This window comes from Podarcis muralis, chromosome 1 (assembly GCF_964188315.1).
Source record: "Podarcis muralis chromosome 1, rPodMur119.hap1.1, whole genome shotgun sequence".
Lineage (NCBI taxonomy): Eukaryota > Metazoa > Chordata > Lepidosauria > Squamata > Lacertidae > Podarcis > Podarcis muralis.
This window is the reverse complement of record NC_135655.1, coordinates 101,414,773-101,440,018: the sequence shown is the minus strand read 5'-3', so window position 1 is coordinate 101,440,018 and position 25,246 is coordinate 101,414,773. Positions and strand designations below refer to the sequence as shown.

Here is a 25,246-nt window from a genome sequence, read left to right as displayed (position 1 = left end):
TGTACAGGGTCTATTGCTCATGTGGTTATTTTCATAAAGTTTGGGGAGTGTTTCTAGCTCCTGGTTTGGAGATTACTTCTCCAGTGGGGGCCCTCTAGATGATCATGTACTCTTAACATCCCCGAGCAGAATTGCCAGGGATGATGGTAGTTGTGTAGTTCAACAGCACTTGGGGGAATCGGGCTGAAGAAGACTGCCTGCTTTAGTATGAGGAAACACTGTGCTGTGCTGCACCTGTAAAATGTTTTTCTAAAAAAAAATACTGATTCTCAGCCTTGCCTTCCCTCAAACCCAGCTGTCTACCTTTTGTTCTCTTTTCCCTATCACTTCTCATCTGATGTAGGACCTCTCTGTAGTCTTTACTGCTATATTAAACTGGTTCCTTATCAAAAATCCCTTTAATTCCTAGAAGTTTCACGAGCAGCAGATAACTCATGATTCTTTGGAGCTAGTTTTTAGTGTTGGATCTATATTATCAAAGCAGCTACTGGGCATTGGTATGTTTGTGTGAATTTAACTTGGTTGTCTTGTTAGTACTTATTTCTAAACTACCTCATGTGTCTTTGCCATATATGCACGCTCTATTTTCTTCTGTAGCTACTTTTAAAATTCTGAAATAGCTACACACCTGTATAGTAATCTTAAACTTGAATGGAGAGTAAATAATGGGGGGGGGGAGGAGAGAAAAAACTGGATTTGTATTTTCAACTGTTTGATTGGATACAATACGTTATCAGCACACCTTTTTGCACACTGTCATGGTAAACTACAAACTGCTGTTAAATAATGTATGGCATTTATTTTCTTTAGGAGATAGGGCCAGAGCCCGCACACAATAGACTTCAGAAATGTCATTCTCAGTTGACTGTATTTTATCAGGCTATTGTAAAACTATGTGGATATTTGGCTTATTCGGCAGTACAAAACCACTTGATGAAAACCAGTTGTATAAATAGATTAAAAATTGTGGCCCATTATGCACCAGAAAGAACAGTTTTGTGTCAGTAATATTTATGGCTATTTATGACAAGTAGAAGGAACCCCCGTGTGTGTGTGTGTGTACACACACACACCTGCAAGTGCTCCAAATGACTGTAAGAAAAAACTCCCCATGCTAGGATAACAATGACAGCAGCAGCAGATACAATTTAAGATCACAGGTCTGTGTGATGCACTTCCCTGCAGTCCATCACCAAATTCCTCCTCCTTCCCAGTTGTAATCTGGTAGTAGTAGTAAGCCTGGGTGAAGGGAAAGTATCATGGAGAGAGCTTCACCTTTGGGAAGAAACATGTATGAATATCTGCTGCCACTTTAATTTGCAGTCCCAGTTGTTGTGTTAGATGTGATAGTGTCTCAGACACACTTGGAAGACAGGGTTACCACCATAGGTCACAGTGCAGAATCAGACGATATAAGTGGGGGTGTTTTTTGGGTGTGTGTGTGTGGTATTTTCAGTCAAGGCTTGCATGCCTGCCATGCAAACAGTCAGGTATTCATCCACACAAGAGCAATTGATGAGAGTATTGAGCAGCCTTTACTATCCCTTTACACTGATATTAAGTATCAGACTTTCTCTTCTTCCCTCAGCCCACTTTAGCTGCAACAAAAGAGCAGACAAGATCTCTTTATTGGTTATTTGTTTACTAGTATCAGGCAAATGTAACAGCTTATAGAGGGGAGAGTTCAGTAGCTCTTGGTCCATATGTTGTATCCAGACAATCTGTAATCACAGGAGTGATTCCATCAACAGCCAGAATTCATTACATATTGGTAGACAAATTCTGAATGAGCCTTCAGTTTTTCTAACTTGGTAAAAAGTAGGGTTTATGTAAATACACTGTCCTTCCAATTTAGGAGCCCTGTTTGCACAAACACAAGGTTCCAAAAGCCATTGTACAGCCGTTTAGTTAGTTCAGGCCCTCCCTCCAATATATGGAAAATGGCAGGGATGAGAACTGAGTGCAGTTGTGCTCTCCCCCTCTCATACCCTTGCAACTGTATGAGGGTGAATACCAAAATAAGTGCCATGACAACATCTAGAAAGGCTTCACACACTAATTTAAAACATGTATAGAAAGACAGTGTCTTTTTATTCTAATCTTAAACACGGCTGTTTACACTGGTGGTGGTGGTGGGAGAAATCCAGTCGCAGTTGTCAGCTTAGCAAGAGCCTGTTTAAGGATGTATAGAGTAGTTCGGATCATCCTTTTTTCAACCACTTCTGAATGACAGAGCAAGGGAGTATAAACATACTGGGCAATATACATATATGTTCCTACCGAATTCTGCAATGGTCTTCTGCTTGCACAACAGGACTCCCCCTTCCCCCCTCCCATCGGTTCCAGAAAGTTGGGGACCCTCTGGAATAAATATTGCAGAGAAAGCAGAAGTCTTGGGAATGTGTAAAATGTTGAATGCCATCCAGCATACATAAAGTCAAAGAATTAAAATTAAAATGGGGCGGGGGAGAAAGACTATGCCAATCTTAGTAGTCACTTAAATTTTTATTCATCTTTGTGGGAATAAGGAAAGAGCGCATACATTTTATTTATACAATATTTCACAATCACTTATCCAGAATGGGGGTTATTTTCTTTTTAAATACTTGCCAAAAAATAGCAAGAGCAATTTGACAGTAGTACAACCACCTGTGCCAAGAACACTGACAAGTACAGAGTAAAGCTAAAATAATTGCTTACCAATATCTTGAGAGGTAACATCTTATATGGACTGAGTGTGCATTTAAAAAAAACCAAAACGTACTGCTGGTTGAGTATCTTGAGGTAAATGGTGTTCCAACAAGGATACTATCATTGTTTGCTCATAATCCTGTACATAGCTTTCTGCATCTTATACCAAATATTCCTAATAAAAATGCATTAAAAAGGTTAAAAAGAGAAAACTGGAAAAAGGTCAACCAATCAAGTCACCTCACTTTGTTAAACTACAATCAGCAATTTATTCTGTAGAACTGTAGTATGAACAATATTTATTACTACTACATCTGATTACACCTTAGTTATGCAAGAGCTACTCCACATGGATTTCGCTATCAAAGAAGGTATAATGTTGTGTATTTTAATCCAGACTCATTTTCAGAATACCACCATGAATGAGAACGCTAGGTCAAAGAACTCCAACAATTACGAGGCACAATCTGTTCCGAAATGCTAAGTTATATTTAGTAGGAACTGTACAAAGAGTAGTCATGCATCATGTGATATACGTTCTTAGCATCTAACACAAACTGAAAAGGTATTGCAGGGTTTAGACTTCTGAGTTGATCACAAAACTGGCTAATCAGTTAAATTCTGTGGCAATTATATGGCAGCCAACTAAGTAGATACAGGCAAACCAGAGACAACTGAAAGCTTGAGCCCTAGCCCTAGCTTTTCTTCACAAGTCAAAAATACAAGGTAAACCACCCGAGCTGGCCAGATCCACACACGCTACATGTATGGTTCAAATACAAAAAGCAACAATGGTCACAATATCTGCCAGAAACCAGAGCATCCTAGCTCAGCCTTTCTCTCTCTTAATATGTGGCTTTATTTGTGGGTCTTGGCTTAAGCATTTTAAAACTTGCCCACCTCTACATTTTCCGCATAAGTTGGAAACAAAGATGTTGAGGTTCTCTGCAATATCTTAAATATGGATCTACAGTTTGGTAAATTTTAGCAATTTCACAGATTCTACCAAAATAGTTTTTTAAAAGTAAGATGTTTTTCCTGAACAATTAATTCATGATAATTCTCTAAAAATCTGAATAAAGGTACTTATTGGGGGATTTCAAAAGTCTTTTTTTTTTAAAAAAAAGGATGGAGACATTACCCCATTTGATTGTCAAGTTCTGATGATTTTCCCTATATGACCTGCAAACGGAAATGCATTAGCAAAAAATACACAAGAGAAAAGTTGCCACCTGGCTCAGGGATCATATTGGTGGAAATTAGTGTTTGATGGAAAGCTGCTCTATTAAAAATTGGAGTAGATTCTCCAAAACAAACATGGCAACTGTGTTTTAAAATTGTTATTGTATTTACATGTTTCTGGATAATCACCAATACACAGTTCCTACATTGTCCTAATATCGGTCCATTTGGATATTTTCAGGCAAGACTTCTTAAGTTGTTATATCAAGCCCTAAAATCAGAAGCAAGCACATAATTTACCTTAGTCCAAATAATAATAATAATTCAAAGTCCCTCTGTCAACAAAGAAAAATAGCAATTGTGCCCAACAGTATTTGTAACCCAATCAGACCATGGGGTTCTTACGGCTACAGAAAAAAAAGATAAATTAAAAAAACCTCTGGGTGGTATGCCAGTTACACACAAAACAACTCTGCTATTACTGTTCTTCCTAGCAAGTTTGGTGATCAAAATTTTGTTAATAAATAATTCTTATTTGTTCCCAGAGATTTGGTACATAAGAAAACACTGTGGCTTAAATAAATAACTGTTACAAGAACATTCACAGTGAACTTCTGATTGTGACATGAAAAAACACTATTTAAAAGTCCAATGCACCTGACCAGAATCTCGTAACACTGGCTACTGTTGGTTCTGTACTTTAGTTTTAGACAGCTAACTTACTTTGGCCTGTGTACATGTAGCTGATCAAATAACTCTAGTGTATTATTACTTTTGAGAAGTACTTTGGCACCAGTCTACCTGCTGCCCAGTTACTAGAGTTTTCTTTTTTTATGGTAAGGCTTAACTTCTTAAATGCCTATAACGCTTGAATACAGTAGTTTAAATTTAAAGTTGTAGGGTTGTTTTTTCTAGACTGTGCTACATTGTAATCTCTACAGAAATAATTGCATTTGATGGCAAGCGTATTTTGAGAGTGAATGTGTAACTTATTTTTAATTTAGTGACCACAGGGCAAACCTATGCATCACAGAAAAATACTACTCTGACAAGTCGGCACCAAAAATCAAGTGTTGTGAAGCTGCAAAAGGCAACACATGAAGAGTGAGGAGTTCTGGGTAATGAAGCTTCCTGAGGTGATCCTGAAACAGTGATACAGAAGGTGCTGTATCCTGTTTAGTGAAACAGAAAATACACTAGGCAGAACATTAACATACATAGATTGGAAAAAAATCTTCCTTAAAAAGAATTAAAATTAAGAGCTTTCCAGTGCCATAGCTCACATAAAAATTTAATTTTTAAGTCATGCTTAAATCTTTAAAATATTGTCACACAGCAAACCTAAATAATATTTAGTAAAATAAATGTATGCAATATTTTGGGAAGTGGAGGTAAAATAAAGCTTTAAACTAAAAACCGGGGAATTTGCCATTTCAAACAATACTTTTTTATACACAAGCTAGAACACAGAAAGGCTAATACCACTGTTTTAGGAATGGCCATTGTCTGTTGGCATGAAGCACAGCTTACCATCTTTTTATTTAAAAAAAACCACTGTGAATCTGTAATACATATTTTACAAAATTCAGATCAATCAATTATTTCAGTTTTGTTAGTGTTGTCAATTTAGCATAGGTGGAACTGAGGTATACCTTGTTGAGGGAGGTTAAGTAATGCTTGGAAGCCTTTTTGCTAGATCCCACGTTGATTACATAGAACAGCAGCACACTAAACATTCACAAGCTGTGTCATATTGGCATTACAATAGTCATTTATATAAACACAACAGCAAATGCAATAAAAACAAGTTACCCTTTTTTTCTTAAATCTGAAATGAAATGTTTGATTTAAAAAAAATAGCAGTAGTTCATTTTAAGGAATTAGTGTCTCTGACATATTAAGAAATACAATGTCAGCTTTTAAAATCTTTCACCAGCCAGGATAGGTCCATGTTCTTCAAATAAGTTCCTGAAACATCACCTTGCCGTATTCTCAGTCCCACGTCCTTCTGGCATATGCAAGGAATGCAGTAAGTCTCCTGGATTCATGTCTGGAGTAGGGCAAGGAGGCGTCTTCCTACTCACACTCCAAAGACAAACTTACCATTCCATAATTTCACACAGAGAAAACTGTTGAGCAGAAACAGGCCCGTTAGCTTAGCAGCTCCAGTTCAGAGTCTGATGGGTAAAGATGTGTGATCATTGTAGCTATCATAGACTGGATTCTTTGGGAGGAAAGTCTACATTTGTCACCATGGTGACCACAGTCACAATGTCCTCTGTTGTTATAATGTTTGTTAGTCTTTGCATCTGAATAATCCTTTCCTCTACACAGCCTGCTGATAATCGAGCTTCTGCATCATGATCCCAACACTCTTCTATTGTTTCACAGAGCATTGCCATTCCCTAAAAAGGAAGGTGTATAAATTACATTAAATACAAAGTAATTATCATCAACAACATAATTAGAATGGAAACATTCGATTTTTTACGTAAGCTGTCAAGCATGTGATAATCTTAGAAGAAACTTGAATCCCTCTTATAGTAACACACACTTGTTTAAAAACAAAGTTAATAACCTCCCATTCGGAGAACTCTTAAAACACAGTGGTGCCTCGCAAGACGAAAAGAATCCGTTCCGCGATTCTCTTCCGTCTAGCGGTTTTTTCGTCTTGCGAAGCAACCCCATTGACAGCTTAGCGGATTGGCGCTACAGCGGTCTAGTGGCTTTTCGCAATCAGCTGTTAAGCGGGTTATCAGCGGAACAGCTGATAGGCGGCTTAGCGGCTTAGGAAAAGGGGGGGGGGAGCGAAAAAACCCGCGGGGACGCGCAAGATTTTTTCGTCTTGCGAAGCAACCCCATAGGGAAATTCGTTTTGCGAAGCGCCTCCAAAATGGAAAACCCTTTCGTCTAGCGGGTTTTCTGTCTTGCGAGGCATTCGTCTTGCGGGGTACCACTGCATTTTGTACATGAGGCTGCTCTTGAAGATGGCTTGGAAACTGCCTAATTCTGCAGCCAACATTTGGATTGGGGCTGCAGAAAGTGTATTACACCTGTTCTCCCTTATGTGCATGCACTTGCTACCAATTAACCAGGTGTCCAAGTCAAGATCATGGTTATCAACTTTTAACATTCTAAAGGAGAAAAATCCTGTGAAATCATTATACATAAACATTACTACTAGTATTAATGGAAACTTGCAATGAAGTAACACTGCAAGCCCATTTTCATTCAATAAACTTTCTTGCAAACTGGCTGAGCCACGAGTTTTTGCGCTCTGAGACGAGACAATTTTTTACAATTTTAAACATCTGAAGTATACAGTACTACAAAATGTTTCACATTTTTTTAATGATCATTCTTACAGGCTCTTTTATAAATCTGTGATTTATACTACACACAGAGAGCAAGACCAACAGTTGTGGTTGCTTCTGCATAACATAGTTTACCTTTGCATCGCACCAATTTGAAACACCAATAGGATCTGGCAGAAGATAGTCACAATGTAATCCCACAGAAATCAACTGGATCAACGTTAATTGTGACAAAGCCCCATTCATTACTTTTAAAATGCTCAATTTATGCTCAGTTGTGCCCATGATTTCCCCCCTGAACTTCAAGAAACATGTTAAACAGCTGAATATGTTACTGCCTCCAAATAAACACCTGAAAGATAGTAAAACTTTTTAAACATCCCTTGGTCTAAACTTCTCCAAAAATATAGTCCGGTACCCTGAATCTTACTTTCACTATAGATTTTTTAAAACAACATTTCTGCTGGTGAAATTCCATTTAATTACAAATGGAAGCTTCAATATTACCCTGCAAGTTTGAGCATATTACTTACGGCATGCTTCTGCCAACACTCTCGCAAAACAGGCCTCTTCTTTTTATGTACTACAACCTCCTGCATATCTTCAAGGGAGGGATGCTGGCCCACCTCTTCCTCAAAAGGCAACATGTACTCATCCACAGGTCCTGTATTTTAAAAAAAGATAAACTGTTAGGTAAATCACATTTAAACATCTTTCTTCCATGCTGCTTAGGGTAGAACACCAGGCTAAAAGTTGGCAACATGCCCATGGCTGTTCATTCAGCAGAATGAGTCTCCCATGGTTCATGCACCTATCTTCTACAGAATGTGGGGTCAATTCACAATTTCAGTTAAGCTTCTATTATCAGTAAAATATAGACAAGTCAAGATGTTCCATCCAAATGATTGCATGTGGGGACTTAAAATTTGTGGTATGGGGGAATCCCCATATTCTAGAAGCACATCTTGTGCTTGAGGGTCAGTAGTTCTTTTAAGTTTGTCCTTTTAGGGCATAGTCATTGCTCTTCAGTACACAATATCCACAAAGAACAGTCAGTTTGCTCTCCAAGCATTAAAAACTGCAGAGGGTAACATGCCATGCCAGGATGTATTTATAAGGGTAACAACTCACTCCAATGTTCAGTTGAAGTTAGTTACAACCCCAAATACATTTTATTCTTGCCTTGACATGTTTGATCAGTTTGGGTTGATGGCTTAGGGCAGTGTTTCCCAACCGGTGTTCTGCGGCACACTAGTGTGCCGCGGAACGTTGCCTTGTGTTCCGTGGGAGGGAGGCGGGCGACTCGGGCGGCGAGAGGCGGCGGCGGCGAGCACACGCGGGGCGGCGAGCGAGCTCCCTCCCACATCCCATCGCCGCTCGCTTCGGCCGGCCTACTGGAGGAAGGCGCGAAAACCTCGCGCATGCGCAGGCCTTCCGCCTGCGACAGCCCAGTAGGCCGGCCGAAGCGAGCGGCGATGGGATGTGGGAGGGAGCTCGCTCGCCGCCCCACGTGTGCTCGCCGCCCGACTTGCCCGCCTCCCTCCCACGGCACACCAGCCTACCTCCGTGTGCCTTTGCCCAAAAAAGGTTGGGAAACACTGGCTTAGGGCTTACTCGGAGTTCATTCACACATGTTCAGGTATCCATTTTAATGAATGGGTGGCCATCTCAACACTCTGCTTTTGCAATATATCTACAAATACCCTTTGGAAAACCACTCCTGCTCCCTTCTGTAAGGTGAATTCACCTTGCTTCAACCCTGCATTCTGTAATTATATGTAAGATTATCTGCTCCACTCCCACATTGCTGAAAGACTGCAGAAAAGAGTAGAAACAGATTGCACTACAGTCTGCTTCAACAGCGAGAATTTGATTAAGCTATTACTTGCTCCTGGTAACCTCCTACATGGGTAGATTTCAAGATGAGTGGGCTGTTTGCTGACTCCGGTCAGATGCTGTTTTCTGGGTTCCGTACCAACACTCATGGACAGTTTTGCTTTAATTTCTCTTTATATGTATCCAGCGGAAAGAATATGAGCTTAGAACATTTCATGTGTGTACAACGCACATACATTTTACTTACCGTCTGATGCAGTACATCGCGATGCAAGTTCCCACAGGACTAGTCCCATGGCATACATGTCTATTCTCAAAAACGCATCCCGCTGGAAGTTTATGGCACCTTCTAACACTTCTGGAGCCATATATCTTCGGGTTCCAACCTTGAAAATAAATAATCACTAGATGTTAGGGTCACAACTGTATGTAATTCAGGTTTCAAAATCTGCTAGCATCCAGCATGTGTTCTAGAGAAATTTTTAAACATCGTTAATTGCCATTTGAATGGAAATTACGTAAAGCTCTGAAGTCTTTCATTTTTCTTTGGAATAACTCACATTCTAAACCAAAGAAAATTCAATAACATTTATTAACAAGTAAACTGTCCAGAATATTGCATACTAAAAGAGCATTATTATTATTTTTTATGTTTCAGTAGCCATCAGCATTCTTTCAAAATGGCTAATAAAGGAATTAAGAGATACGAGAACTGTTGGCAAAGGTGTGTGCTCCATCCTGCCCCAAAAGTTACATATATCTATGTTTTAGATCTCTTTCAGGTTTCATAAGAGGAAGGAGAACCATGTCTGAAAGCAAACTAACAGTTTAAATTTCCCTACTTGGTATTACCATATATACTTGAGTATAAGCCGACCCAAATATAAGCCGAGGCACCTTATTTTAGCACAAAAAACTGGGAAAACTTACGTTTGTTTGTTTTTTAATTAAAGATTTTCTTGATTTACAGAAGTATGTGTAATGTCTCTCATGTTTTTTCCATGTAACATTTTTACAAATCAGTTTCATTTGTTGAGACATTAGGAAGAAAAGGGGTGGAAGATGGGTGGGGGTGGGGTGGGGTGGGGTTTTTTCTACTTTGCTTAATGTATGTAGGGTTTGGTGTCAGTGTTACTCGTGCCGGTTCTCTGCTGTTCATTTGTGTTCCTTTGGTGTTGAGAGAGGTTGGGGTTGGCCATGGGGAAACTGGGGAAACTTATTGATTCAAGTATAAGCCGGTTCACCACACCACAAACCTGGTGGTGGTGGCAGTGGCGGAGGAAGAACAACCAGCTCGAAAGGGCTGCTTCTGGGCTGCTTGTTCCTCCTCCACTGCCGCCGACAGCAGCAAAGGCAGAGGAGGAGGAAAGAGCAGCCTTTCGGGCCGCTCGTCCCTCCGCCGCTGCCTCTGCCGCTGGCAAGAGCAGGCATAGAAGCCGCAGTTGCGAGAGGTACAGCACAGCACAGTGCCTCTCTCAACCATGGCTCCTGTGCCTGCGCTTGCGAGAGGCGGGCAGTGGGACCAGCGGCGAGAAAGGGCTCCTTTCGGGCTGCTCGTCCCTCCGCCACCGCCTCACTCGAATGTAAGCCGAATGTGCTGAAAAAGTCGGCTTCTACCTGAATATATACGGTAGTTTCTCTGCAGTGTTAAAGTGCTCGTATCAATGATTACTATGCCACATTTTATCAAGAGAAAGCATTCAAAACTGATGTGATAGACCTAGTCTGACAACAAGTCTACAAGCCTCCTCCCTCTCATGGAAAACTCCAGAAAATATGGCAATTTATTTCAATCCCATAAAGAATCACAATTCTTTAAACTTTAAACTTACCTGACCATGTGTGTCACCTGCCGACTTCCCAGCCTCAAATTTTAAAGCAAGGCCGAAGTCAGCAATACAAGCTGTAAGATTATTTTTCAACAACACATTCTTGCTTTTGATGTCCCTTGAAAAAAAAGAAAACATACACCAATATAAAAATTGCTACATAATCATAAAGCTTAAAAATACCTTGCTGAACAACATCTGCATATGTTTCAACCTCAGCTTAGATTTATTCATTAAGTGTAACTATCATCAGGGGCTCACAAATGTTGGCTTTTACAAAACTGTAAGCAGTGATCACCAGCAACCCTTGGGCCGTCTGAGAAGGAAGGCTGTTTGCTCTTAAGGTGCATCTCTGCTACAGCACGTTCAAAATCCTAATGGGAAGGGAAACAAATCATTCCACCATTCCACTACAGAGAATTGAGTAGAGGGCAGAAAGGAGAGGCAGTTTCTCTTCTAACCATTTAATATGAATTGGGGAGAGGATCCTGAACTCACGCTCATTTCACGCCATTATCACGGTTTGTTCTTTTTAAAAGATTGCTTTCATTGGGCCAAGTGAAGGAATAGTAATGGTGTAAGAACTACCACAAGCCACTTCAGAGAGGTTTTTCAGTTTGCTAACTTTACTTCACAAGCTTCACAAATCTGGGGCAGAAAGCTGGAGTTTCAGACCTTTTCTGTATTTGTGATCCTGCAAGGAGGCATGGGAAAACTAAAACCTGAACTCTCCTTGCTGTTGGGCACAACTCAACACAGGTAAACAATTATTTTTGTATTCTTCCTAAGCCCTAGTCTTGAACTGAAGGGGTGAAGGCACCTGCTGTTTTTAGCAGTAAAATACGCAGTCATATAATTAGAGAGTAACAAGTTTTCTTGCCCTTCAACGCCACAAGCATCTCCATGAGAAATACATTCATCCATCAAAACTAATATTGGTGTCTGGTGTATTGTTCCACTGCTTATGTAATGGAAAAGTGGCTTTTCATAGTGTAAGTATCACTAAAATAGTATTTAAGAGAAATGAATGTGTCAGATGGCACTTTTAAACTCACTTTTTAGAGCGGGGTGTGTGTGTCGCTTTTAGCCAGTGGGCTTCATTCCCTCAGATCCACACACATTTCCCTATCCAGGCAAGCAAGAGGCATCACCAAGGTTCATGGACATGTTCTAGCCTGGCCACAGCACTCCAGGAGGGCATAGTGAAGCCCCAGTGAGAGAGATGAGCTTAGGAGAATCCTGTGGACCAGATAAAGCGGGGGGGGGGGGCACATTTGGGTCCTGGGCCTGAGGTTCTCCTCCTCTTTAAGAACCATATTTATAAAGTGGCCTGAAGTTTTTTTTTACGTGAAACCCTACCCCATCAGATGCGGTTGGAATTAGGTAAGTGAGATGGAAATTATACTATTTTAATTGTTTTTATTTTAATTATTTTATTTTAATGACAATTTTATCGTTTTAACTCGTTTTTTTATTTTCACCGTAATGAGTATTTTGCACACTACAGTTGTAACTAAATGATATATAAACCGTCAAAATAAATATTATCAATTAAATTTGGCAACCAACACACAAATGTTGCTTTTCGTAACTCTAAACATGATATACTTCTTACAGTCATGCAATCACATAAAATAATACAACTACTGGACCTCTGAAGGAGTGTGAAGTTAATTTATTCTGTTTACATTTAAGATGCAGTGACAGTTCAGCTAGTACAGTGGTACCTTGGGTTACATATGCTTCAGGTTACAGTCTCCGCTAACCCAGAAATAGTACCTCGGGTTAAGAATGTTGCTTCGGGATGAGAACAGAAATTGTGCTCCGGCAGCAGCGGGAGGCACCATTAGCTAAAGTGGTGCTTCAGGTTAAGAACAGTTTCAGGTTAAGAACGGACCTCCAGAACGAATTAAGTTCTTAACCCGAGGTACCACTGTACGTGAAATCTCTTACCTATGGGATATAGCTGGTTTGTGTCCATCTTTTAGACCAGGGATGTCCTCATGAAGGTATGCCAAACCTCTAGCCATACTTTCCGCAATGTGACATAGCTCATTCCATGAGACTACATTAGCCTTCAAGAAGTCAGTAAGTGAACCCTAAACAAAAGAGAATAATTTTTTTTACATCTTACAGGTTTTCAACATCGTCCCCCTCCAAACTGGCTATAACAAGATATAGTTGTAAAACAACTAGTACAAGTGTCCCAGCTGCAGATCTTTGCAAGTGCTCCAATGTACACAAAGGTGTTTTTGACTAGCATAGGCTTCTCCTTATTCACTGCAATATCAAGACAGAGCCACACAATTTCCAGTACTGCTGCAAGAACGAAGTTTGTATACACATTTAGAATGCAGCTCTGATAAGTGCCTTGACTAGGATGCACGCCTGTTAGAGATGACATGGTAACTGTTTGATTTCCAATGTGACAGTTATCCTGAACTCCCTTTCAGTCTAATTCTACCAGATTTACACATAAGGGAAAAAATAGCCACTGGTAAGCTAGCATGGGCTTTAGAACTGGAAAGGTGCGTGGAAATTTCCAAGGAACGTAGAGAATAGCATACACATTTAGGCACCCATCTTAATTACATCCACAGTTCTAAAACCATAGATACCCAAGATACTCTGTGCATAAGATCATAGGGTAGGGAACTCAGTGGGAATACAGAGATGGTTTTCACACCACAAGGTCTGTTCAACAGAACTGAAAGTAGAATTAAAAGCCATTAGCTCTGTGGATATAAACCACACTGCATATTTGTTTGTTTTAAAGAATGGGAGGATAAACGTAATATATATGGGGGTGGGGGACTTCGTGCTGAGTTTTTCCACCTCCAAGATCCATAATACAATTTAACCTTAGCCTAATATGGTAGAAGTAAGAATGCACTTTTTTTTTGCCATATACATTCGCAGCAAACACTCATTGTTTGAGGGCCAGAACTACTTTTAATAGCCTGTTGAAGTACAGATGCTTTAGGACTATACCCCAAATCCATTTTCTTACAGCAAACATTTTTTCAGAGACGGTAGGCAGTAGGGGGCTGTTATGAAAACTGTAGTACTTGACAAAGACAACAAACCTTTTCATGAAACGCTGTTATTAGCCACAAATCAACATCAATGTTGGTGCCTCGTTTCTCAGCACCAATAAACTGTAGTATGTTTTCATGCTTCATTCCAGGCAAGCTGTATATTTCATATTCATTTTGCCATGACTGTTTGTCCTTAAAAAGAAAAAAAGTGTTTTGATATATTCAAAATGTCAATTAAAAATCTCTTCTGCATTTTCATAATGTTTCCCTAATTCACTGTCAAAAGAAAACCAGTCTTTTATATAATCATCCAATTAAGTACTGCTAATCTTTGCAATTTAGGAGACCTGGAAAATATGGACCTGTGTCCATTTAGACACAATGGGTTGGATCCAGACTAGGAATGGTATCCAACTTATTTGTTCCATCAGGACAAGGATTTTTGCTTGTGCAATGGTATCCCCAGAACAGATTTAGGGGGTGTAGGGGCAGAAGGGCAGGAAATTCCACTGTGCAAGTAGAAATCCTTGCACTGATGGAACAAGTTAGGATTGCAGTCTATGGGTTAGGTATCCAGCTAACCCTACTACATGGGAGTAAATACTGTTGATTTCATTGGGGCTTACTTCTTGATATGCAGGATTAGGATTACAGCCCAAATTAGTTTCAATTAATTCAAAGGGGCTTACTCCCAGGTAAGTGAGGCTAGGACTGCAAACTTAGTTGCAAGTGAAATCAATGCAAATTAGCAAAAATGGTAACACTAACATCAAGGTGCCAGACCCTTAATGTGTGTCACATATGATAATAAACTTCATTTAAATCCCAGACAAAAAGCTGCTTTTCAAGTTAATAATAATAATAATAATAATAATAATAATAATAATAATAATTTATTATTTATACCCCACCCATCTGCCTGATTTCCCCAGCCACTCTGGGAAGCTCCCATTTCCTCAGTTAGCTTTGCATGGAGGGTGGGCATGCACTTTCGAAAGCTAAAGTCTCCAACCCACTCCAAAGTTTAGAGAGTCTCTGATGCAGCTCCATATGATGCCTTATTAACAGTGAAATCCAACTTAAATAAAATAGAATTATTCAAAACGCCCCGATTTGTCTCATAATTCATGGTATACCTAGAGCTGCTGCACCCTAGATAGATAGGTAGCTAGATACTCATAGGTTGCTGTAATATTACTCTTTTCAGAACAGTGTAAGGAAGAAATTCCAGCATTTCTCTGGATTGTACATGTAACAATTTGCAAAGAAGTTGTAATTCACAGCAGTGTAGCACTTAATAAGAATGTTTATATACCTGTATTGGGAATATTTTCACAGCTACATATTCATTTAACAACTGAGCTTTCCAGACACAGCCAAATCTTCCCCTAGCTTTGATCTCTAGTAATTGCAGTGGCTTCAGGCCCATCAGTGGCGATGGAGGTGGTGGTCCAGGATCCTAGAAACAACAGATAAACCCATTAAACTCTAGTTTTCTGTACTACAATCCTCTAGCATGGAGAAGGGGAAACATACACATTGGGGGGGGGGGCTCAAGTTCTGCCAATAAAATTTACAGCAGAAGGCAAACTGGGCTTTTAATACAGCAGTGTCCCAAACCTTACCAAGATCATATCTGTTGAGATAATTGAATGGCTGCACCTGTGTCTCCTTGAAAAAAATATTTCTCAAAACATATTACAATAAGCAACCATACATCAGGCACCAAGTATTTCCTGGGGCACAGTTGAAACTATCATCCAAGAGAACTGTTGAAGAACTCAAGTGGTCACCTGAGGCCCTTTAAGCTGTGTGTATCAGGTTCTGTAACATTCAGCATACAGGTTGTGACTACTCCTGCCAGGTGTAATTGCAGGGCTAGATGAGATGGCAAGACTACTTTTTAGGCAAGCATACCATTTCATTTAAAACTAAAAAATTATTTAACACTATAAAAACCTATAGTGCCTATTTTAGACATTTCCTATCTAAACAAACACAGGCTTCCCTCTTCTATGAGGCAGTTTTGCTTGACAATGAATAGATATCAGAAAAGATTTAGCCACACAAGACCAAATATGTGGAACAAATTTTCCAAATGATAACCAAGTTATGCAAATACATAAAGAACAGTTTGTTTATATCAGGCACGTCCAACAGGTAGAACATTATCCACTGGTAGATCACTGGACGTATGTGGTAGATCACTGGCTCCGCCCAAAGAAGCTCAACGTTTTTGCCCCCCCCCCCACTTCCTCTTCCCTAAAAAGCTTAACAACTTTGACCTGAACCCCCCAAAAGGGGGTAGATCACTGCCAGCCTTTAACTCTGTGAGTAGATCTCAGTCTCTTGGGAGTTGGCCACCCCTGATCTATATGGACTCCCACTTCTGCTGTGTATATAACAGAAATGTCACCTGGATTCCCCATCCCACTTTGCTGTATACATTGAGGGGAGAACAAGTCTTGGGCACCCTTTGGACTCAGCCAGAGGGAAGGCAGTTGTTCAAATTTTATTCCTTCTTTCCTTTACAGAAGAGCTCCTTCTCAAAGAGCCAACTTCTACCTTTAATATGCAACTTCCTACCTAGCTTGCCTCGCCCTTACTCCAAAGGTGGGGAACCTCCAGCCCAAACTTGGGCTACCAACCTTCCTTATTTGGCCTGAGAGGCTGTTTTGGGGAAGCCACACCAACCCAACCTACACAAATCAGGTGTGGGGTCACTAATGGCATCCCTTCAAAGGACAATCGGGAGATTAAGGTAGGCTCCCAGCTGTTCTTTTACTGGAGCAAGGTGCACTCCTCACCACCCATCAGGGCCTTGCTCAAGGAAGGGGATACGGTTTCCATGGAATAAAAACCACTTCTCAATGTGTTTATTCCTTTCACGTCAAACATTGAGGGGCGGAGGGAGGCCAGGTCAATTATCTGTTCCCCCTCCCCACCTACTCTCAATTCTTGCAGTCGGGGTGGGTGGAGACACCAAAGGGAAGCAAGGCTTTCTCCCATATGTTCCTACCCCTCTGCAGCTGTCAGTGTGCAAATTTGTCAGTACCCTGAACACACCCTCCATTCAATTCCAAGCTCTGATCTTTGCAACACAGCACAGCAAATGTTAAAGCTGGCAAGAGGTTAAACTAATGAATTGCTATTTCTGTAGCTCTCTTTACTAGCCCCTGTATAAAAGGTTACAAAAGGGCAACTTTCAAATATACTGTGGGGTTCTGCTTTCTGACTTTAGCAAACTGAATCAAGCCATTAATTTAGTTCCTTTACCAATAATAATCTATAAATTACAGTCATAGTCAAACTACTACTTCCATTTATTTCACATTTTCTGGATATTTTCTTCTAGCAACATGCCATAGCTATAAAAACAGGAGTTACTAATAACTAATAAATCCTCATTGAAAACAAGAAGCAAAGCATATATGTCAATATAAAATTTGACCCCAGAGAATATAAATTCCATGTTGATTGTAGTTGGCACAATATTAAGATTATTCTACTTAAAATGCTGGGGTATGCCATCACAAGTCATAGCCAGATAGTGTGATACAGAAACAAAGAACAATTTGTAGGAACGAAATCTAGCTGTACTTTCTAGAATTCCCGTATATGATTTTTATTTAGCTCAAACATTTATAAATGCCCAGGTCCTGGCCCAGTCTACAACTCCATATATCCATGGCTATGAATAAAACAATGCCTCTTACCTCTATCATTATATGAAAGGCGTGCTTGTAAAGAAGAACACACAGGCAAAAGAATATTACTTCATACAGCAAAAATTAAGGACAAGCTTAGGAAAAGTGATAAAAGGAAAGCACTACAAAGTTACTGCTAAGCTTTTGTATAGATCTCTTTAAGAAAAATCAAGAACTAAAATCACCCAAGAATTTACATTAATTCTCCTTTGACTGTAAGAGATGCAGCAATAGTTTCAGTGTGACACAAATTAAATTTCAGTATTTAATATCCTGTATTTAGAATCAAATGCTCAAATCGATATTTTATAAAGTTTCCACAAAATAACCAATGTCAAATAAATCTGAGCATGCTGCCATTGTACCAGAATCTCAGTGATGTACTAGAATGCAGTCGTAGCACTAGTAAGTTGAATCCAGTGTTAGAAACTGAGATATGGCCACAACAATGGAAAGTCTAGGCACACTTTTTTTTAATAACAAGAATACAAAGCTGAAAATGAATGAACTGCAGCTAAAATATTATGTTCATTTTTCACATGGTCTAGTCCTTCCCCTGCCCAACCCCCTCATATTCTTAAGAGGGTCTCTTTTCCAGTCTTCAGAGAGTGGCTGAAATTTGGGAGGCAGAAAAAGGCCCTCCTTTCCTTCCACTTTGCAGTTTTAATCTGAAATCTTAGGCGCAGTACTGCGCCCAGAGCTCAGAAACTGCTTGTACTAATGAAATTCCTTGTCGCAAAACATGTGTAGGACCAATGGGAGTTTCGAACATGGGTTCAATCACCGATTAAACAGATGATTTTATAGACATTACTATGAACTTTTCAACTTGTCTAAAGTAATATGCAAGTATGAAGAATGTGATATGTTTCTACATTACACCAGAGGGCAGCATTGCATCATCTAATAGTAGCTTAAAACATTCTGAAGTGAGATCCAAAAATAATAATAAGAAAAACAAAAACACAACTCTATTTTAACTTTCTTTTTAAAGTGAACTTTTACTTTTTGAGTTAATACTTCTATTCTGGGAGGTCAACTAAAAAAAACGTTATAAATGCACTGCTTTCTCTCAGTTTTGTTCTCTGATTTGCTATTAAATTACTCTCAGTAAAACCCTCAGTTTCATTTAAGTTTTATGCTGGCAATGACTGTACAAACTCCAGAGCTTCTGAAACAAAATCTGGAGCCTAAGGTATATTTTTTAAAAAAACCTTTAAACCATTTATGTCCTATTTATGGATTCTCGCTTATTTTTGAAAGATCATTTGTATTTAGTTCACTTTTACTTGAGCACCAATGGGAATGAGCAATAAAAAAAAATACAAGAAATAAAGGAAATAAAAAGGTGGCTACAACCCCATATTAACCACCTACAGTGGTAATATGCAACCCTCATATTACTAAATACCAACCTAAAATAGTAATTTAGTAAAAGACCAACAGTATGGCAGTTTTTACAAATACGAACAAAAAGGCCTAGATCCTGCTGACAAGAGAAGTGGGATATAATATACAAAAGAGGACATCCTTCTTCATCTCCGGATGGAAATGAAATATAAGGGTTCGCTGGAAAGAGTAGAGCTGCAGAGAAAAAGACAGGGGGTACAGGACAAAGCTGAAAAAGAATCTAGACAGAGAAGAAGATGGGAACGGAAAGGAACATGTAATTCTAGGAACAGAATCACAATATCGAAAAGCTTTGTTCAGAGGATAAACTGTCCAACACCAAAATCTATCAGTACAGCAAGGAATAATGTGCAGAACAAAACCATTTCTGAAACGCTGCAACTACCTCTATTTGCAGTGCCGATACACTTACACATTTTAGATATACTCCAACACATCTGCTAAGTTCAGGGCATTATTATATCGATATTTTTGTACTGCATATGTATTTTTATATTATACACCAGCAATATGTATAATATAGGCAGCCTTGAGAATGTAATATTTTAAGTAAAATAAATATTAAGTTAGTAATAAACTGAAATTTTATGTTCAGAGAATGAAAGGAGGCATCAGAGTGAGGAAGAAGTTTACAAAATCTAAAAAGCTAAGTCTTCATGCTTGAGCTGTTTTTAATTGTTTTAATGATTTTTGTTGTTTTCATTTTACTGATTTTCTTTTTTTTTATGTCATGCTGTAACCTGGTAATGACAATGATGAAAGGCAGGGTATACTTTAAAAAAATAAACAAACAACTGTCAATACGTACGACAGTTAAGTACTAAGAATAATTTTTTTTAAAAAAAATGTAATGCCACAAAAGAAGAAAGAAAGAAAGAAAGAAAGAAAGAAAGAAAGAAAGAAAGAAAGAAAGAAAGGCCTTTTAACCCATTCCACAGCAGCATGAGACAACAGGCTTTGAGAATCAGACTTGCACTATCCCTCCACTTTGCACTTTGTCTTAGGACACTCTTGAAACATGGAAATACTCCAAGTTTCCCATGACTGTTGCTTTTATTGTCATGGAAAGACCAACTTCATTTCACCACTTTCATTTTTAATCAGAACCATGCTTTTAAGTGTTTGCAACACAAGCTTGGTTTAACAATAAACTAAGAGAAAGATGAGCCACTTTTAAAGGAACCAGAACAGTAAATAAACTCTGCTTAGCTACTAAGAATGATTTTGCACATTCAATTTAAATAATAGCCACCATGCAACAGTAGATGCAGGCTAGCCTTATGAAACCCAGTATCCTCACATTAACTAGCTCCCGCAAAATTGTTTTATGACAAGATTTATTCATCAAATTACATATGTAAACTTTTAAACACAGCTGGTTCATAGAAAACAGAAGCTTATAAAGTTATCTATAAACCATCAGCTACTATTGCAAAATTCAAAACTTTCTTTCCTGAACTGAGCTGCATTTTTAAAGTGCTGAAAACTGCAGCTGAAACATGTAATAGAGACAAATCTATGAGGAAACTGGGTGTAGTGGAAAGAAGATCTCTGAAAACTTCCAAAACTAAGCAGCCTATTTAAACCAACATGAAGGAGGATTCTGGTGTGGAGGTACATTTTAAAATTATTTCTCCCATGTGCTCTCTCAACCTGCATGCTTTTGAGAAGTACTGTACCACCTGAACATGCTTAAAATAGCCCTCAAACTAGAAGAGATCACTGTGCAGCAGCAAACACTGACAGCAATTTAGTTCTTAACAGCGTTTACACAAAATGATTCCAAATTGGTCAGCTAAGAGAGATACTTCATAAAAATGAGGTAGTGCTCATCTCCAAGGGAAACCATTTGACCTTTAGGCTTTTAATATAAAAAAGACCAGTATATCATGAACAATTCCTTTTCCATTGCAATAATCCTAAACATATGGGCACCCTCCTTACACCTGGTGCAAATGTGTCAATATCCTCATCTGTACTGTTGCATTAATGAGTTTACATCAAAAGCTCTATATCTAGCCAAATTTCTGCAACAAAAATGCTAATAAGAATCTGTATATTATTATCAATAATATTTTATAGGATCGAGTCCATTGTAGAATTCAATCCTATAAAATCTGTATCATAGGAACAATTTTTTAAAAAAAATCAGATCATGTTTATTTTCTGATTTATAAACACAATAGGTAGTAATCAATGCTAGTCCAACTCAGACTAGACTCACTCAAGTTAATGGCCATGACTAACTTAGGTGCATTGGTGTGTCTGTGTGTGTGTGTGTGTGTGCGCGCGCGCGCGTACATGCATGCAAATGTGTACATGCACACATACAACAACAACAAGTAGAGACAAAAAGGAAGTAAAGGCAAAAGGGAAGTTAATTTTAAAAACAGGTGATTCCAGAGAAACCAAGATAATATGTATCAGCACTGAATAATGCACTAGTTGAAACAAGCTCAAGTGGTAATCATAGCTTCACCAAAAGCATCACCTCCCTTGTCACAGATTGTATCCACTTCTAGCTATCTGACAGGACATTCAGAGCTTCCTGTTTGCATGCACACCCAAGAGACTTGCTTTTATCTCAGCTTATTAAACAACACGACTAATGCCTGAATACAATCAAATTATTCAGCACCATGTGTAAAGCTTGTGTGCCCTGCCTTTACGACACATATAACAGACCGCCTCACTTTTAATTTTAGTTCAGTAAATTTAAGTTTTAATGAACTGGATTTTTTCTCCAGTGACTTTCTATGCTACAGGTTGTGAAGTAGGCACATTCTGAATTCTGGGCCAATGCTGCAGACATCAGTCACTAAGTAGCTGCCATGGGGGCATGGCAAAACACAAAATTACAAAACTGCCTCTAACAGTGGAAATGGAACATAGCCTTATATTCCATGAATTTGTCTCATCCTCTTTTAGAGCTATTCAAGCTGGTGGGCCACTACTGTGGGGCCATCCTGTGGGAGTGAGTTCCATAATTCCAACTATGCAGGGAGTCAAGAAGTACTTTCTTCTAGAGTAACATTTCTTAAGATGCTGCTAGATTCTAATGTTAGAATAATAGGGACGCAGGTGGCACTGTGGGTTAAACCACAGAGCCTAGGACTTGCTGATCAGAAGGTCGGCGGTTTGAATCCCTGCAACGGGGTGAGCTCCTGTTGTTAGGTCCCTGCTCCTGCCCACCTAGCAGTTCGAAAGCACGTCAAAGTGCAAGTAGATAAATAGGTACTGCTTCGGCAGGAAGGTAAACGGCGTTTCCATGTGCTGCTCTGGTTCGCCAGAAGCGGCTTAGTCATGCTGGCCACATGACCCGGAAGATATACGCCGGCTCCCTTGGCCAATAAAGCGAGATGAGCGCCGCAACCCCAGAGTCGGTCACAACTGGACCTAATGGTCAGGGGTCCCTTTACCTTTAAGATTCTAATGTTTAATACTTCCAAGACCAAAACCTACAAGTTTGTTTTTTAAGTCTAAAATCTCTGTACTTTTTTATGAATGAATCCCAGAAGATAGATATGAAGTTTACAATGGATTAGTTATGCAGAACATTCAACCACCATCCTGGCAGTCACTTCAGGGAACAGAGGACACCTTCATTCATGCAAGGGCTGGGGAAGAAGCCCCCAGTTTCCATAAACTCCTTTCTCTAGTTGGAAGATTTCCACACCACATGCTGACACTTCCAAAACTCTCAACAGAGCAAGACGTTGCAGTGAAAATGAGAAGCTAGGTAAGAAGCCACTGCTGAAGGAGAACTCCACTCATACTTCTTTTGATCCTAGTCATTAGATCCAGTCACTCACCATCATCTTTCTGCAACAAATGAATTCAGATCAAAATAACTGGCTTACCTGGGTTGGTACAAGTACTGGAGGATATGCTAATTTGTGGTGTCGGTACATCCAAAATGAAACCAGTATGATCACTGCAATTCCCATTATAGGCACAAGAGAATAAAGCAAGGTACTGAAAAGGGGTGGTTTAGATGCAACAGGATTGGAAGTAGCTGCAGGGGAGAAAAGTTCCCAGTTAGTCTTCTGACAGCGTAATACCAAGCAGAAAAGTACCAATTCTTAAAAACAGAGAAATGTAAAATGGACTTAATATGAAAAAGAGCATCATGATATCAATGGATTAAATCAGATCAAAGGTTAAACACTGAAAGGTTTAAGCTCGCATTTCAACTTTCATTTAAGATGCTTTCATTGTGCCCATTTATTCATTTATACTTGACATATGTTATGAGACTTGAAAGCTTGTGTTGTATCTCATCAGCAGAATTTGCTCCAGAAAGCAGTATCACTTTATCTCCCATGTGTCAGACACATAACTACTTTAAGACCCTCTAAGGATACTTAAAAATAGTTCCCAAATTTAAGAATGATCAAAATGCTAAAATTCTTGCTGAGAAGTTATTTTCAGTATGAATCAATGACAAAGTGAATGTTAAGAATAATTTTACCCTTTGTGCTTTAAGTACTAAATTTAGCAAAACGTTATATAAAGTAGCTGTTTAGTGTTTGCCAGTTCATATTTACCACTTGCATTCAGTGAATAGTTTATTGATTTTGCAGGAATATCTTTGAATTTGATTCACGCTATTTACAGTACATCTAATTTAGTCCATTTCAGCCACAATGCTAAACCATAGTTTAGTGTTATGGGAATGAGCCTCACACCTGCTCACTTCCCAGTCCTCCTCTGGTATGGCCAAGAGACTTGAAGAATCTCCTCTTCCAGGTTTCAATTAACTGATGTTGGTTACATCTGAACAGGAAACTTTGGTTAGTTTAAACAAGCCAGTATGACAGACCACTGTTTGACCCCAGCTTGTTTCAATATAACCAGGAGTGGCAAACTTGTGGCCCTCCAGGACTCTTACTCCCATTGGCCCCAGTTGTCAAAAGGTTAGTCATCCCTGCAATAAGCATAGTTTGAACTACCAATGCAACAAAATGGAAGTATATGCTTCCACTCTTCTTTTCACAGTGATGTATCAGGAAAGAGATGAGGAAGGAAAGGGAACAGGAACAGAACACCCAATGGCCTCCATGGTTTGTTCTTATTGTTGTTCCTGTAAATATGATTACATTATGTCCAAACTGAACTACTCGTATCACTGTGTATAGACATCTATTATGATCAGTGACCAAGACATGAAATTGTTACAAAGGATATTTATGGACTGAAGACCGTTGGAAACACAGCTATTTACAAGCATGTAGCTTTTAATGTTACAAAGTCCTTCTGAAATTGGATAACTAAGATTTCATTTGAATGATTATAAAAGTTCTTATTAACAGAAGTTCTCTTAAGATCAGCACAAATAAGTGAGGGGAAATAACATTTCTCAATGTTGCAGAAATTGAACTGTGACTAACCGTGACTAACTAGAAAAACTGAACTTACGTTGTGTGACCTCCATTTCTGGAAAGTAGAAAAAATGTTGATTGCACATGTTGCCTTCACAGCAGCAAAAAAACACATCAGGACTGTCCTTCTTTTCTATACAGTCGGTTCTGAAAGGGTTTAAAACCAGTTACTCATCTTCATTTTACAATAGTATAAATACACAAAATGAGTCTCCAGCAACTAATGCAAAGTAATAAAATATCTGCTTTTAAAACATTGCGTCATGAATCTACATTTGAATATCCTTGTTGCAGGTGTTTAAACCAGATCTGTACCAACTTTTCATTTGGCTCATTTATTGTGATGTAAGGTGATGTTACAGAATGCATGACATTTCCCCCCAAGCAGCAGGTTACCTTTCACTACGAAATTGTGATCCATTCACCACTCTTAGCAAATCACACTGCCCATTGCTTCCCTTTTAATACTGCTGCAGATCATGCTGTGCATATTGCTGTGGACCTTTAAAGTCCTAGGAGCCACTTTAAAAGACACAAGCTACTCAATATATATAGAGGCTGATCTGCCTCCATCTCTGCCAAGAAAGAAGAACTGTGTGTACTATAGAATGCCTCCTTTCAAGTGGCAGGTGCAAAACATTTTGTTAAAAGGGACTTCCATTTCAGGTGAACCTTAATTTAAAGTATGAATCAAAGTAGCTTCTTTTCAGACTAATTTTAGCATGTCATCCTTCCCCAACCTGGCACCCCCAGGATGTTTTTGGAAAGTTGACTTTCAGAGGCTGAAAACTATGGAACTTGCACCAATTAAGACTGGACTGAAAACATGCTACTGTGATTTCACACTTTGTATTTTAC

The 25,246-nt window shown here is 39.1% G+C and overlaps 1 protein-coding gene across 2 annotated transcripts in view; it reads right to left on the bottom strand.

The window, feature by feature from the left end:
• Positions 1–2,486: 2,486 nt before the first annotated feature.
• The window catches only part of ACVR2A (activin A receptor type 2A), a 52,977-nt gene continuing 30,217 nt past the window's right edge, over positions 2,487–25,246 (bottom strand). The window contains exons 3-12 of one of the 2 annotated variants that reach the window (XM_028745539.2): positions 24,426–24,535; positions 22,868–23,022; positions 17,607–17,630; positions 15,206–15,349; positions 13,939–14,082; positions 12,806–12,951; positions 10,856–10,970; positions 9,271–9,409; positions 7,721–7,851; positions 2,487–6,278 (exon numbers count right to left, since the gene is read on the bottom strand). In XM_028745539.2, coding sequence (XP_028601372.1) covers positions 6,084–6,278; positions 7,721–7,851; positions 9,271–9,409; positions 10,856–10,970; positions 12,806–12,951; positions 13,939–14,082; positions 15,206–15,349; positions 17,607–17,630; positions 22,868–23,022; positions 24,426–24,535 — 1,303 coding nt within the window. In that variant the 3' untranslated portion in view covers positions 2,487–6,083. The remainder of the gene's footprint in view (positions 6,279–7,720; positions 7,852–9,270; positions 9,410–10,855; positions 10,971–12,805; positions 12,952–13,938; positions 14,083–15,205; positions 15,350–17,606; positions 17,631–22,867; positions 23,023–24,425; positions 24,536–25,246) is intronic. The other variant, XM_028745549.2, reaches the window with a different exon arrangement.